This window comes from Anas platyrhynchos, chromosome 1 (assembly GCF_047663525.1).
Source record: "Anas platyrhynchos isolate ZD024472 breed Pekin duck chromosome 1, IASCAAS_PekinDuck_T2T, whole genome shotgun sequence".
Lineage (NCBI taxonomy): Eukaryota > Metazoa > Chordata > Aves > Anseriformes > Anatidae > Anas > Anas platyrhynchos.
The window spans coordinates 54,396,609-54,411,643 of NC_092587.1; the positions used below are offsets into that span (position 1 = coordinate 54,396,609).

A 15,035-nucleotide genomic window follows, 5' to 3' on the forward strand; every position below is an offset into this window, starting at 1 on the left:
TGAACTCCATTAAATTAAGGGCCAGGACTTGGGCATTGCTTGTGCTGAAATAAAACACAGCCTCCAGCAAGGACGTCTCATCAGATGAAAGTTAATATCGGCTGAACGTTTAAAAATATCCTCCCCTTCCTTTAAAAACATGTTGATTCACTTGGGAGCATTTCTACTTCTTAAGAGCTAAAAAAAAAAAGACGGGTGGGAAGGCAAAGAGGCAACCTTCTAGGAAAACAACCACGACTCGGGCTTATTCAACGTGGAACAACAGCTGAAAGGAATAATATTAGCTTGTGATTTTTTCCATATCCTGTGGAAATGCTGTGGAACAGCTCCTTTTTGCCCTGTTCACCACTCCTGCAGCCTTCCCTGTTTGCTGCGTGCAGCACCTCGTAGAGCTGTTCCCAGTTACCTGCTACAGAATCAGCCACAGACGGCACAAGCCAGCAGTGGCTGCCCATAGCTCCGGATGCAATTATGTTCTTACGTGAAGGGTAGACAAAAAAAGAAAGAGAATAGCAGATACTGAATGCTCACCGGGAAAATTCCACTCCTTTATTAGATGTCTCGTCCTTCATAGGATGGTTTGAGCCAAATGAGTCTGCTTATTTAAAGTACAAAAACCTTTTGAGCCGCAGAGGATTCCAGAAATGCCAGAACCCTGGGCTCCCCTCCCTCACGGCAAAGAGAATAATCTCTCCCACCCACTTCTCTGCTCAGGCCGATTGTTGCATCCACAGAAGCTTCAGGGTCTCTGGCCCATCTTCTTCAAGGTTCGGTTCAGCTGGAATTAGAAAAAGCAAAGGTCAGAAGAATACAGAGGGATCGACACATGCTACTGATCTCCTTAGCAGCCTTAATCCAGGGGCTCTACTCCTTCCTCTGTAAATCACTGCAAAAACAGCTCTCCTGCAGCTGCAGGCAGCGTGTGGAACAGAATTAGAGAAACTCCCTCATCCTCTCCAAAACAGCAGAGGGAGATCTGGGGAGAAGAGAGGCTGCAAAGTTCTGGAAATGGTATCTTAACAGGGTAACCCTCAGCCATGTACTGCTCACATCCCCCCTGTCTCGGGATTTTGCTGCCAAAGTTTCCAACCCCACAGCAGCCTCTGCTGGGAGAGCGGAGCAGTGACAGCACGTCACCGCCTGTCAAGTCCTTCAGGATGCTTTCTGGAGCCTCAATTATGAGGGTAGAGGTGTAAGGAACACCACACTGGTCTAGGGACAATGCAGTCCGCAGCATTAGAGAGTAAAACCCTCCTTTTTGGTGTGGCTCGACTGGATGAGAACTTCTTACACGAGAACATACAAAAGTAAGAACCTCCAAAGTGAGCAGCTGCTGCTCAAACCACTTGCCCTTGGCCAGCAAGGCGCAGCACAGCTGTCACACACACACAAAGTACTCCTTCGTCAGGCTCTGCAGAGCCCAAACCTTTCCCTACTATTCCCACAGAGCTAACACAGTTTTTCCTGTCTGGCCTCACCTCCTCAAACTTGTGGATCTGGCGGATGAAGAAGTCCCCATAGCGCCGAGCAACCTTTGTGTCTGCGATGTGGATCATGTCCTGGGGAAGGAAGAGCAGGAAGTCAGGAAGAGGACTGTGCTGGCAGGGAGCAGCAGGCACTGCCGGACAGGAGGGGCAACGAAAGGGGCTCGACTCCAGCCCCAGTTGAGCACTGCACACACACCTGACCTGTGCTAGTCCCACAGCAAGCGCTGTTCCCTGGAGACTGCCTTCCCTTTACCCTTGCCTGAGATTTGTCCCAAACTTGCCTTGTATTTGCACCCTCTGCATATTTTCAGCTCTCTTAGCAGCAGTTTGACAGCCCCAACCCCAATTCACGCTCTGCTTCCCTCCGCCAGCAGCCAGAAGTGGATCTAACCAGAACTGGAACATGACAGAGCCAGACCCCTCCTTTGTCAAGCAAAGGAGAGACACAGGGGACACGCCTACAAACCTGCTAACCTCACCTGACGCTGACAGAGCTGTCACCCAGCCCACAACCCCTGAGAACCCTGACAAATGGTTCACTCTGTCCTGGAGAAGACATTTAGGGCCTTTTTCTCCTGGGTGTGATAACTGCCAACGCTGCCTGCAATACCCTGTCACTGTTCATCCACCAGTACTAAGCGTGGCTACAGCTCCATCGTGGGCAGCCCATCACATGGCGTGGGGATGTTTCCCACAGGCTGGAGCAAAACCTGGTGCTGCCAAAATTTGCTGGGTGAAGGAACAGGCAGCGAGGGGCAGATACCAACCTTGTCGATATAGAAGTCGACCTCAGAGGCGGACTGGAACTCCCCATCCAGCGCAGATATGCCGCTGGTCCAAACCAAGTTCTTCATCTTGTGCTTGAAGACAAGCAGCTGGATGCGAAACTCCTGTTCCGTCAGGTCCAAGAAGCCAGCCAGCTTGGCCACGGGCATGGTGGTATAGAGCTTGAGGAAGCTACGGATGGTGGAGAGCTGAGCCTGCTGCTGAACCTCGTCAGCAAAGACCTTGAGCTGCTGCAGGAAGGGCTCCTTGTGGTAGTTCGGGTGCACGTTGTCATAGTTGGGCACCACGGGGGAGAGGAACTTGGGGCAAGCGTAACTGAAGAGCTCCTCGTAGACCTGAGCGTCCCCCTTCTGCATGCGCAGCATCTTATCGCCGTACTTCTCTCGCAGCTGCAGGTGGATGCTCTCGTCTATGCGCATGGGGTACATGGTGAGGGCAATGGCGAGGAGCGCGTGCATCTGCTCGTTCTGCTTGTTAATCTGGGGCCGAGAGGAGAACCTGTTAGCCTGGGGGTGAGCTTCGGGGTTTATGGCGCAGGAGAGAAGTGGGAGCTGTGTTTTTCAGAGACAGACCCTTCACCCAGAGCAGTGCTGGCCCTAAAGCTCAAAGGGAACAGCAGCAAGGAGAAGGGCTTCTGGGCAAAGCAGATGAATCAAGGCTATCGTCAACGAAAAAGGGGAAATGACAAGAGGAAAGCCCAGAGGGGTGAATGTAGCCACAGCCACACAGAGATTGGATGGCCAGAAGCAGGTCTGATTGCTTTGGTGCAAGGAAGTGCAGAGGAGTAGGGACAGGAAAGGAAAAGAGTTTAAGTCATCTCCTACACAGACTGGCAGGGGATTGTTATCAAGGAAGAAAAGAGGGAGAAGGAAAATTCATATGAGTGAGGGATGAAGCAGTTACGTGGCTAAAACTTAACACGCCAAGTTTCTGAAGTGCCACGGAAACAGGAACTGCCTGATTTGGCTACACGAGGAGTTGTAAATGAATCATAAGGATGAAGAGGAGAGAATAGCAGCAGGGTAGTTAAAAAAAAAAAAAAAAAAAAAAAGGCATCAGAGGCTGCTTAGGTGGAGAAAGACAGAAGCTTTGTTTTAGCCACGATGAGTTTAACCAATTTGCATAGGACTATCTGATAACGGAAATGTATCTGATAACAGACGTAGCCTGAAACACGGGACTGAACAGGACTGAGCTTTAAGGAGCTTTGGTAGAATATCATTAGCAGCTGACATTCATTAACAACACTGCCCACAGGACAAATGCAGGTGGAACAGGGGCAACTGCACAGCGAGCAGCTAAAGGAACCAGTAACACTGGGAAAATAAAATAAAATACTGGGACAAATGGCAAAGGAGGTCAAAGGCTCTCCAGTCACCATCAGTTTAGAAAATAAAGCTGCATTATTAGGCGTGGGTTATCGGGTGACAGAGGAGGGACAGGAAAGAAGACAGCAGCATTTTCTTTTGGGAAGCCTGGACCCACTCTCTTACCATCTCGTACTTGTAGGTCGTCCTCTGAAACATGCTCTTGGTCCTCTGGATGTAGAGGAGGATGTTGGCGAAGACGCGGATGGCGTCCTGGTAGCGCCGCATCATGAGGTAGGCGAAGCCCACGTAGTAATAGGTGGTCACCTGGCACTCAGGCACCCGGGAGTACATGCTCTGAGAAGGACGGATGAACCATTAGAGGGGAGACAACCACCTCTGACCCCAACAATTACAGAAAATGTTGTAGGAAACCTCCCCTCACACCCCTCCCTGCATTGGCTTCCTCACTGCTTGTTAGATTATCCCACCCCCTATGTTTTCCATGGCTTCCTGCAAGCAGAAGACCCTTGTACTGTGCCTAGTACTGCTTCGCTCAGCTCCCATTCTTGCTGTTTCCTGCCAAGCCTTGGACCAAGCCCGTGTTGCAGAGGGACTTTTTTTTAGCTGCTGTTGTCACAAGTAACACCCAATTCCAGAGCAAACACATGCAGGGTGGGAGTGGGCCCAGTGAGAACAAGGGAGTCAAAAAGAAGAGGAATGAGCCATAAACCAAGGTGGGAGCAATGTCTCCTGTTAGCACTGTGCTACCACTTACAGCTCAATTAATATTCCCCATAACGACGCTGCCTTGCACAACACAAACAAACCTCCTAAAGAATCGGGCGTATGTGCTCCAACAGCAGCAGCCATTATCATATGGCTTGATTCGCTGCCAAAGCTCCAGCTGTGCTCAGCACACACAAGCGTGGAACTAGACGTTTCTTCCAGCTAATCCTATAAACAAACTCCCGACAACACCACCAAGCTCTTCCTCAGCTACAGGATCAATTATGGCAATTTTTCAGGAGCCCGTCTTAAGAGAAGCATTTGGAAAAGGGCAGCGGAGGGTTTGCTGCCTCGTTACCTTCTTGTTGAGCTCAATGTTCTCCAGAACCTTGATCGCTTGGTAGTAATCCCCCAGCAGGGAGTGCAGGCGCAGCAGCCCCACCAGGCTGAAATAGCCCAGCATCTTGTAGAGGGAGTGGCGACCATATTCACCAGCCACGCTTTCAGGATCACCTAGGAACAAAAAAAGGAACCATTATGCTGTCCCTCCGAGGGAATGAGCTCTCCTTTTCACACCTCTGTGCTTACAAATAAAGGAGCAAGACCTCCGGTGTACTCATTTCTCATATAAGGCCTATGAGAACATGAGAACCTCTTTGAAATTAATCCATCTGATGAGTAAGGGTTCGATCCAGCTCCCATACAAAGAGAACAGAGCTTGGTCGAACCAAAGCAAGGCAGCAGGGACACCAACCTTGCTTGGCATCACCCAGCTAGCTCACCTCCACTTGTGTACACCTCCAGCTGTCGGTTGATGTTGGATTTGTCCACCAGGGAGTGCAGCACGTTAAGGACGCTGTGGACGTTCCAGATCTTGGGGTTGGAACGAAGGAAATCAATTTCTTCTTCAGACTTCTTGGCTGTCTTGCAGCGGTACTGGCTGAAAGACTGGAACTGTGGGCGAAAAAACAGATTGGATGTTGAGGGGCTAGTTTGGAGACGATCATCTAAGTGCAGTACGCTCTTGAGTTGATCACACAAATGCACTACGACAAGCTACAAGTCCCACGGAAAACAGGAATTTAATTTGAGACCACCTAGAAGATAAAATGGCAAATTACACCACCATTAAAAGACCTACAGAAAAATCTTGTACTGTGCAGAGGCAAGCTGAGGAAAAAGGCCAGAAAACACAACCAAGTGAACGATCTCTTAGACAGTTAGGACAGGCAACTAAGCACAAATTTGCTGACTAAAGAAGTAACAAAAAGAACGACCAAGTCATAAGATGTAAATAGAATAAGAATTCCAAGCACCTCTACAATATTAAGTCACACAGAAAGGAGTCTGTAGAGAAAAATGAATAGTATTTGAGATCTGAATTACTGCACTCCGAACAATAAGCATAAAAATGTTTCCTGACATCAAGATCTTAGACCACAGATTTAAAATAAGGTCAGTAATCTCTCAGTGCATGCATAAAGGCCCTGCAAACTACCAAATACAAAGCTAAAGTAAAACCACGGAACAACAGAACTCGTATGAACAAGTTAATAAAGTCTTTGTGGTTATAGCAGCAGATTTCAGTCAGGCTTTGTATAAACCAGGCAAAAATGAAGCTGTAAAAAAAAAAAAAAATACAAACCAAATGAGGAAAAAAAATAACACCACCACCAAAAAAAAATAACGCAACAACTGAAACAGAAATATCAATAGAAGTTTAGACTCCCTAAATGGCTCCTGGTAGCTTAGAAACCTGTATATTTACAACTATTTCATCTACTCAGTGTCGCACAAATAACAGCGCTCACCGAAGTCGTTTGACCTGCAATGATACCCTAGATATGAGAATGACAGAGAGGAAGATGGAAAATTTAATAGTGCTAATCGAGGCAAGGCCACTCCATAATGGCATGGTCTCAGGGTCACGTACCTGGTATATGAATTCATCGATGATATCCCAGAGCCACTGGTTGGGCAGCTCCAGAGGAGCAGGACCGTCAGCATCTGCAAAAGATCGTTAGTAACAGATGAGAAATTAACACCTCAAGCAAAAGCGGTGGCAGAACTGGAGGAACAGACAGAACTGAGAATTTTTCTAAGCTGGGAAATACAGGAGCAGGTGAATGAAGTTTCCAGCAAGGAACTGTGTAGCTCTGGCTGCCTCAGCTGCCCTTATTTTTAAGGAACACAAGTATATATAGGGCTAATGTCTAGAGTGTGACTGCTCAGCAGCAGTTCTCAGAAACCGCACGCAAATTCTAAGGGTTTATCCCGCCACTTTCTCTGCAAGACGACTGGCAGGAAGTCACAAACGTTTAAATTTATCCCAAGCGGAGTCAACAACGGTAAAGAGCTGTGAAGTGCTGCTGCAGTCTCCTAGCTTACCTTTACTTTACCTTAAAGGCAAATTTAAGCTGTAAGTGAAAATTCAAGGAAGATGGAAAACTAGGTAAGTTTTGTTTTGATTTTCTTTCTTTCTCTTTTCTCCCTTTAGAACATTTCAAAAAGCACTGTCAACTTTGGGCTTTTTGTGGTTTAAAGTTCCGGGATGTAAAGTTCAATAAATTTAAGTTTATGGAAAGCTCACAGGCTACTCTTCTCTACACAATCTATAAGCAAGCATCTTCCAGTTTTTCTCCCTTTCTCCAGCTTTATCCTCTCCACTCAATTCTTTCTCTCCAAAGCACACGAAGCAAAACAGAATTGCAGCAACTCACTCAGGATGTAGTTGAAGAGATTGCAGTAGTTGTAGTAAGACTCAAATCTCTGCTCCAGAGTGGGGCCCCCCTGCAATGAGAAGGCAGCTCAGCCTGTTTAGTTTGAAGCACAGCAGGACTGAATTTATAGGCAACAAAGTAGGAAGGACAGTCAATGGTCACAGCAGTATAGAGTATAATTTGGTGATGTTAGAGCCAATTTTCTACCAGATTTCATATTACTTTCCACAGCTTCTTGTTCTTCCTTCACAAAAGACCTTGGACCCTAGACAATATTTTTAAACATTTTTGAAAGACCAATGACCACAGCAGGGAATCACTCTTCCTAGAGCCATCTTCCTTGCTTCACCTGTAGACACCCATGGGCAGTTTGAGAACCTCTCACAGCGCAACTCAAGAAACCTGTCTCTCCTGTTAAAGCAAGCCTTGAACGCGGGTTAATAAAGCAACCGTTTTGAAGTTCCCATTTCTCCACCCTCTGGTCCCCATCAAAGCTACAGCTATTATTCATCTACCTTCTAAGTCATATACCTGCTCGGTTTCTTTCCTTAAACAATCAAGAACTACTCTGATTTTCCCATTGACTTCAAATTGGCCTTTTTAAGAGGGAAAAAAAAGTGTTTTTCTATAGATTATTATTTCTTCTCTTTCCTTCTCCTCTTTGGTGCCTGTATTTCCCTCTCCACTAGGCACTCTGACCCCATGCAGTATTTTAGCCACAAACAACGTGGCCTTCTCCTGTGACACCCACTCTCACCCACCCGCTAATCTGAAGAACAAATTAAGAGCCGCAAAGGAACACAAAAAACAAACCGATCTGTAAGTCTTGTATTTACAGCTCTATCCAGAAGAAAACTCAGCTCCCTCCCAGCAGCTCCTTCTTCCCTAACTCACCAACACTGGGTGAGTTTTCTGGCCCAGAGAAGCCAGCGTACAACCCAAAGGAAGACACGGGGCAAATACTCACGCTGACTTTGGCATAGATGTGCCTGTAATACAGCTCCTTGTACAAGATGAGGAAAACTGCATCTGTAAACAGTGAGAGAACTGAACGTTAGCAAACCACGAGGCTCAAGCAACTGGAGCTCTCAGAGATGCTGGTGATGCTCGTACTGGCACAACAATAAAGAGATGCAAAAGAGGAAACAATGTTCAGGTTTGACTTCCTGAAAGGCATCTACTGATGGAGCTGCCGCAGTGAGCGAAGATGAGTGACTCAGAAATCAGTGACAGCGTGCTCCAGCTCGCTAATAAATCAGAAGTGGTTTAGTTCCTTAGCTCTCTGATAAGGAAAGAGGAAGAAATGCTCACCATTTCCAACCTGGGGGGCAATGGCCTCCGCCTCTGGCCACGGGGTGTTCTTGAAAAACCTTTCTGTCAGCTTTGTCCAGCTGAAAGATAGACACACACACAGCATGAGAAACTGATTAGCAGTACCAGAGAGCGGGAGTTAAGAGTTCACGATACAGAAGGCTTGGACTTGATGGGAAGTAGAGCAACAACCCTCTTTATTAAGACCAGTTTTGAAGCAAAGAAGGCAAACAGAGCAATTAAAATCTTTAGTTTGTCCCTAAAGTATGGAACAGTTGCACGTGTTACTTTTACATTCTCTTTATGATAAAGTAATGCAGGTATGGACACAAACAGGAGCACCTGTAGAGAACGGACATGATTATACCTCACTGCTTTCTACAAACTGGCACTGCTGGGCTCACTTTTTGCTGCCAGCATCCCATGGGACATGTATGTTCTTTAGGATAGGTCACAGCTCACCGAGGGTTATGTTAAACTAATAGCCTAGAAATATGCTTTTGTTTTGTTTTTGCAGTTTAATTCAAGCTGCGGGCTGTATTTTAAAGAAAACCCAGAGCTGGAACAAGACCATTAGCGACTCCTGTTACAAGCTGGGAGTGATTTGACCCGGTTTGTGGGGGCGATCCAGCCGTGCTGTACCTGTTCTCGTAGATGTCCTGTATCTCGTACACCTTCTGGTCGATGACGTCGCTGGAGACGCGGCTGGCCTGCAGCTCGTACACCTTCTGGTCGATGAGATCCGACACGGTCTTGTGGAAGTACTGGATGAAGTTCTTGATCACCTCGGGGATCACCTGGTAGGTCTGCTGCTCGTACTGCCGCTCGTAGGCCAGGTCCTGCTTCGGGTCCCCTGCGAGGGGCACAGAGCGCGGTCAGGGGGAGCTGTGGGGACCCCCTCAGGGCCTGTTTCCCCCCCCCCAGGCCCGCACCCACCCGTGTGCAGGTCGTAGTCGGCCGAGTAGGCGTACGGGTCGTAGGCGGCCTGCGGGAGAGAGGTCACGGATCCAGATTAGAATCCCAAACCCAATCCTAATCCCAATCCGGATTCGGATCCGGTCCCGGCCCCCCCCCAGCCCCCTCACGTCGTTGTCGTAGTCCTCCCCCGGGTAGGCCATGTTGGCGGCGCGGCAGGAAGGAGCGACGAGGCCGCGCAGCCCGGCTGAGGCGACAGGCAGCGCGCGCTCCGATTGGTTGAGCCAACTGCCCGTCTTAAATTCCTCTCTCTGATTGGATGCGCCACCTGCCCATCATCCCCTCGCAGCTCCCGCCTCCCCGCTGCTGTGCTTCCCATTGGCCGAGCCGAGCCGTTGCCATGGCAACGCGCTAGTCCCGCCCCTCGGCGGCCCGTGAGGCGATGGAGGAGGGCGGCGGTGGCGGCGGCGCCTCAGGGCCGGCAGCGGGGCCAGGCCCGGCCATGGCGGCGGCGGGGGGCGGCCCGCTGGGCTGCCTGCACGTCCTGTGGCAGCGGGACGAGCCCGCCGGCAAGATCCCGGCCCGCCGCCTGCGCAGGGCTGCCCGCCTGCACCGCCGCCTGGGGCCTACGGGCAAGGAGAGCCACGGTGAGTGGGGGAGGCCGGGCTGGGGGGGGCCCTCAGCACCCCCACCCCCCTCCGGGCCTGCAGGGTAACGGCCGGCTTCTCTCCACAGCGCTGAAGAGGCTGCGGGAAGCCGCCAACGGGAACGATTTGGATACAGGTGAGGCGGCGGTGTAAAAGGTGCCACAAAGGGATGGGTACAGGCAGCTGTGAGTGCTGTCAGGGCTGGAGGGATGCGGCTTGGCTTCAGTCAGCAGGTCAAAATGGAGGCTGAAAGGGTCAGGCTTCACGAAAATCCTGTTTGTTTCATCCTGTGCCTGTGTTTGATATGTGGATACCCCTCTTTATAATCCTGAGGTGCTCCCACAGCTCGAGGAAAAGCAGGCAGCTCTGCTGGGTGGAAGAGCGAGGGGAACAACCGCAAGCAGCTGATGATAAAGCTGCTGGGGCTGTTCGTTAGCTCACTTCCATACATCTCTTAACAATACATTCGTGCCGCCACTCTTTGGGCAAAAAACAGGTGCTGCAAGTGAACCCAGGAAGTGGCCTGTTCAAAACAGATGTGGAGAGGTAGTTTTTCCTCGCTGGGCGGGGTTACCCTGTGAAACTTCCCATCACAGGTCCACGCTGATGGGCAGAGTTCATGCAGACGCAAAACACGACTGCAGAAATCCGTGAACAGCCCGTGGAGGGCTGCTGACCACACGTTGCTATTTCTGGCTTGGGAAGCGCCTGAGATACAGATGACTCAAGGCTGTGAGAGCTAGCCTGGCATCCTTGGCATCTTTGTATACTCCATTTGCTGCTGATTGTTCTTGGAGCCTGAATATTTGGCTAGGTGGATCTTGAGCGTTAGCCATTACAGCCGTTGGCTTGGCTTTTAAGGCAGTTTTGGGAGCTGACGAAGGCTGTAGCAAGGGATTGAGGGCGTGTTGCTGGTTCTGCTGAGCCTGGATGCTTGCTGGAGCTGGCTCACGGCGTGCAAAGTCCACATTTAGCTGCAGAGGAGCGGGTGGCGTCACCCCTTTCTGATCGGGTGCCCCTGCAACTTACCTCCTCCTCCTTGGCGCTGTCAGTGCAGCAACTCCTGGAGGATGGAGCCGACCCCTGCGCCGCGGACGACAAAGGCCGGACAGCCCTGCACTTCGCCTCCTGCAACGGCAACGACCACATCGGTGAGTGGGGAGGGGGCGCTTTGGGAGGGGGATGTTCTTCCTTTTGATGCAGCACCTAACGGAAATTGCCGATTCTGCCTGTTTTATGGCACAGCTGCCAGCTGAATTCCAGCTCTGGGACTTGCAGTCCTCCTAGTAGCTGGGGTGGGAGCAGCAGCAGCTCCCAGCTGTGGGGCTGTGCTGGTTGTAGGATGTCCTTAGCCCCAGTCCTTCCTCTCTGGGAGTGAGGGAGCTGGCGAGCTGAGAGAAGCACCCCTAACGCAACTGCGGAGCGGTGGCACTCCGCGTGCTGCCAAACGAGGCTTCTTTCAGCAGCGAGGTGCAGTCAGCGGGGCAGAGGGAAGGGACTGACATCGCTCTGTGTCACTGCTTCCAGTGCAACTGCTTCTGGACCACGGCGCTGACCCAAACCAGAGGGACGGGCTGGGGAACACTCCCTTACACCTGGGTAAGTGCCACACAGCTCAGCTCTGCGTGCGGGGAGCCGAGGTGAGCTCTGCACTGCTCTTTTTCCTTTGCATCGTCTTTCCTGTGCATCACGGTACGCATCCCCAGCTTGAAGAACTTCAGAGGGATTCTTTCCAATCCCTTCATCCCCCATGAGGGCGTCGGGTCGGATTTAGAGAAAATCCATTCCCCTGCCTCTGCTGGCCCCAAGATTTGTCCCAGAGAGAGTACCCAGGCTTGAGCATGAGATGACACTTAACAGTGGGGCCCTTTCTCATGGCAAAGAGCCTCGGGAAAGTGGCGAGCTGCACACCTGAGCAGAAATTTTGCTGTTTGCTGCTACCTCTGAGCTGTGTGTCCTGTGTTTTCCCTCCCCAGCTGCCTGCACGAACCACGTTCCCGTCATCACCACGCTGCTGCGCGGAGGTAACGTTTCCTCTCGAACAGTTACAGCCTGCCCCTGCCCTGCTGGCGTTCCCCAGTCTTTTAAGACAGCCCTCGCTTTCTCTCCTTGCTCCTGCAGGGGCCAGAGTCGACGCCTTGGATCGGGCTGGCAGAACCCCGCTGCACCTCGCTAAATCCAAGCTCAACATCCTGCAGGAAGGGCTCTCCCACAGCCTGGAGGCCGTACGCCTCGAAGTGAAACAGGTAAAGGAAACGCTCCCACATCCCCGTGAGGTGCTGCAGCCGCTGGCAACCTCCTGCGTGCTATAGCTCACATACTGAGCAGCTGTTTTAAAGTCAAAAGTCTTTTTCTAGTCTTTTAGCTGCTCTGGGGAGAGTTTGGCTTTTTCCTTCCATTTCCAGAGACCTTCCTTTTTCCACCTCAATTTTAAAATTTCAACTTCTTCCTGTAAAAACGTCCCAGCCTGACGGGGCTGTCTGATGTTCACCTCTTCTGCCCGTGGGTTTCAGATCATCCAGATGTTGCGGGAATACCTGGACCGCCTGGGGAGGCATGAGCAGAAGGAACAGCTGGACGACCTCTGCTCCAAGTTACAGATGACCAGCACAAAGGAGCAGGTAGGCAGCGCTGGGTGATTCACCTGCTTGCGTGGTGGCTTCTGTGTTCAAGAGCTGCTACGTGAGCAAGGCAGCTTTAAAGGCAGGCTTGTGGACGTGTTCTCGCTCGCTCTGGGTGACGTGGCCGAGTTACGTGGGGACTTGTGGGACTCCTTCAGCTGGAATTCAGGATGCAGAAAGCAGCAGGGTGTCCAGCAGCTCTGCAGAGAAGCTGGACACCAGATGTGCTGAGTGCACAGGCGTTTTAAGGCCAGGAGGCAGCACAAACGCACAGGGTGCCTTTGTTTTGCCCGTTTGGTTGGTTTTATTTTGTTTGCTTCTCTTTTTTCTGGTACAAAGGATTGGCCCTCGAGCTTAGAGGCCGTGGCCGTGATGTTCCCTGTTGAGTTCTGAGTAATGCAGCAACGCGCTTCTATTTTAAGGGCTGGTTAGACAGGCTGGAGGTCAAGCATCAGCCTCCTGAGGCTGCTTTCCCCTGCCTAATGTCCAGCTGTGTTCTTCTGGCAGGTGGATGAGGTTACGGACCTCCTCGCCAGCTTCACCTCGCTCAGCCTGCAGATGCAGAAGATGGAGAAGAGGTAACGGGGCTGCTGGCCCAGGAGGAGAAGCCTCAGAGAAGAAGGCGCAGACTTCGCAGGCTGATGAATGAACGTTTTTGCCCCGGCTCTTCCTGCCGGATCCGCGCTCTGGCTGGTGCTCAGACTGTCCCCGTGGCCCCACGGTTGCCTCACGGGGAGGCAGCGGGATTTGGACAGCAGAGTTCTGCGACTGAGACTTTAGGGGAAGAAAAAAAAAAACACAAAAGAAGAGTCGTTCTTTGGATCAGAGGGGCTGGAACTGAATAGGATACCCCTCTCGGAGGTATTCTGCCTTGTCCTAAGCACTTCAGCTCAACGCAGGCGGTGGCTGATGCCACGAGCAGTCACGAGCCAGCCCAGCTCGCTGCTGGCCACCATCACAGAGCTGCCTGGAGCAGGCATCTTCTGCCACCACCGCAGCACCAAAAAGCATGGGGGGTGGGAAGCGGGCACCCCGGACAGCAGAAGGCTTTGTGCTGGGAGAATTACATGCACTTTATTCTGCATGGTAGCAGCTGAGCAAACACACCGCCTTCAGAAATGCGCAGCCAAGCTTAATCCTGACTGTCCCCAGGGCCTGCAGACAGAGGGCAGAGAGAATCGGGCCGGTTAGGAATGGGATACGAAGCTTTTAAGCAAACTAACAGCTTCCTCCGGGCACGGTTTATAAAGCACTGCTGAAAGTTAATGCTTAAATTAACGAATCACTTGTGAAAGTTACCCAGGTAGGCAGTCCGTGGGTCAGGGTTGCCCCGGTGCAAAGATAAGGATTAGGGGCTGACTCAATGTTAGTGCGGTTTTAGGCAGCCACGTTGTAAAAAAATCAAAACAAAACAAACCGACACAAACCCACTGCAACTGACTTTTCTGTTTCCTGCTACTGGAAAACGTTTTCTCTAACATCTGGCCTCCTGTCTAGGAAAAGGGCAGCTGGAGCTCCAAGCTGAGATACCAGAACACGCAGAGCTTTTAGATGGGGTCACGCGTTGGTGCTGGAAGCCACGGTTAGGACAGCGTTGTGGCAGGGCTGGAGCCGTCACTGTGAATAAGGTTACTTGGTTAGGGTTTGCTGGATGGGAAGGGTGGGAGACAATCTGACCTTTTTGTATGTTGAACTTCAATAAAATCCCGTTGGCCTTTTTTTTTGGGCTCCTTTTTTTTCGGAGCGGCTCATCCCTCTTTACCTCTGTTCCAGGCCCCAGGCGCAGCGCCAGGCTCTGCAACTGCCGCTTTCGAACCTGGTATTGAAATCAGAAGCGGCAACACGAAGCTGTTTGACTTCAAACAGCCGTCTGTTTGCAGACCAAGGTACACGGCTGTGCTGCGGAGAGGGCGAAGGGATTAATTGGGTGCTAGGGAGGACGTCGGGCAGGGCAGAGGCTTCACCAAGAGGTCCCTGCGAGAGGAGCGGGTGACCCGCGTGTCCGGCCTGTCCCCACCGTGCTTCCTCCCACCTCAGCTTGGTGGCCACGTTCACCCGGCCGCCACTGCTTCTGCGCTCAACAGCCTTGTTGCTGAGGAGACCATTAGGTTTATCCGCTGAGCAGGTGGATGAGGTGCTCTTATCGCTGCAGTTACCTTGGCTGCTGATGGTGTCTGCAAACCAGACGCCACTCGGAAGCTTTCCACCCAACAGGGAATTCGCTTAGCGGAGATCCAGCACTGAGCTTTTAGCCCAAGCACTCAAGACCTCGTTGTCTAAAGCTCTTCAGGCCTTCGTTTTGCCTGGTGCTGGAGCTTTTCCATAAGTGCTCCTCGCTCTGTGCTTGGAGTGGAAAGGTGAGGGTGCTGCAGCCACCCAGGAGTGTTTTTGCCTTGCCTCTCGCAGCACTGCCGCCTCCGCAGGAGGTGAGGCAGCGCTGGCAGGCCCCTGGAGGCTGGCACAATGAGCTGAGGCAGCTAAGAGCAGCCTCAGCGCTGGCTTTGCTGCTGCT

The 15,035-nt window shown here is 51.3% G+C and overlaps 2 protein-coding genes across 2 annotated transcripts; one reads left to right on the top strand and one right to left on the bottom strand.

The window, feature by feature from the left end:
- Nucleotides 1–520: 520 nt before the first annotated feature.
- EIF3L (eukaryotic translation initiation factor 3 subunit L) lies at nt 521–9,537 on the bottom strand. The gene is made up of 13 exons (XM_027450361.3): nt 9,426–9,537; nt 9,277–9,325; nt 8,983–9,193; nt 8,341–8,420; nt 7,997–8,058; nt 7,030–7,099; nt 6,243–6,316; nt 5,092–5,263; nt 4,668–4,822; nt 3,767–3,937; nt 2,255–2,752; nt 1,479–1,559; nt 521–778 (listed from the first exon to the last, which is right to left on the bottom strand). Exons 1-13 carry the CDS (start codon nt 9,456–9,458, stop codon nt 740–742), a joined length of 1,695 nt encoding a protein of 564 aa, XP_027306162.1. The 5' UTR covers nt 9,459–9,537; the 3' UTR covers nt 521–739.
- Nucleotides 9,538–9,666: 129 nt separating this feature from the next.
- ANKRD54 (ankyrin repeat domain 54) lies at nt 9,667–14,242 on the top strand. Its single transcript, XM_027450428.3, has 8 exons — nt 9,667–9,902; nt 9,991–10,038; nt 10,955–11,053; nt 11,430–11,501; nt 11,879–11,926; nt 12,024–12,148; nt 12,416–12,523; nt 13,031–14,242. The coding sequence occupies exons 1-8, from the start codon at nt 9,698–9,700 to the stop codon at nt 13,103–13,105; spliced, it is 780 nt and encodes a 259-aa protein (XP_027306229.3). The 5' UTR covers nt 9,667–9,697; the 3' UTR covers nt 13,106–14,242.
- The last annotated feature ends 793 nt before the right edge of the window (nt 14,243–15,035 follow it).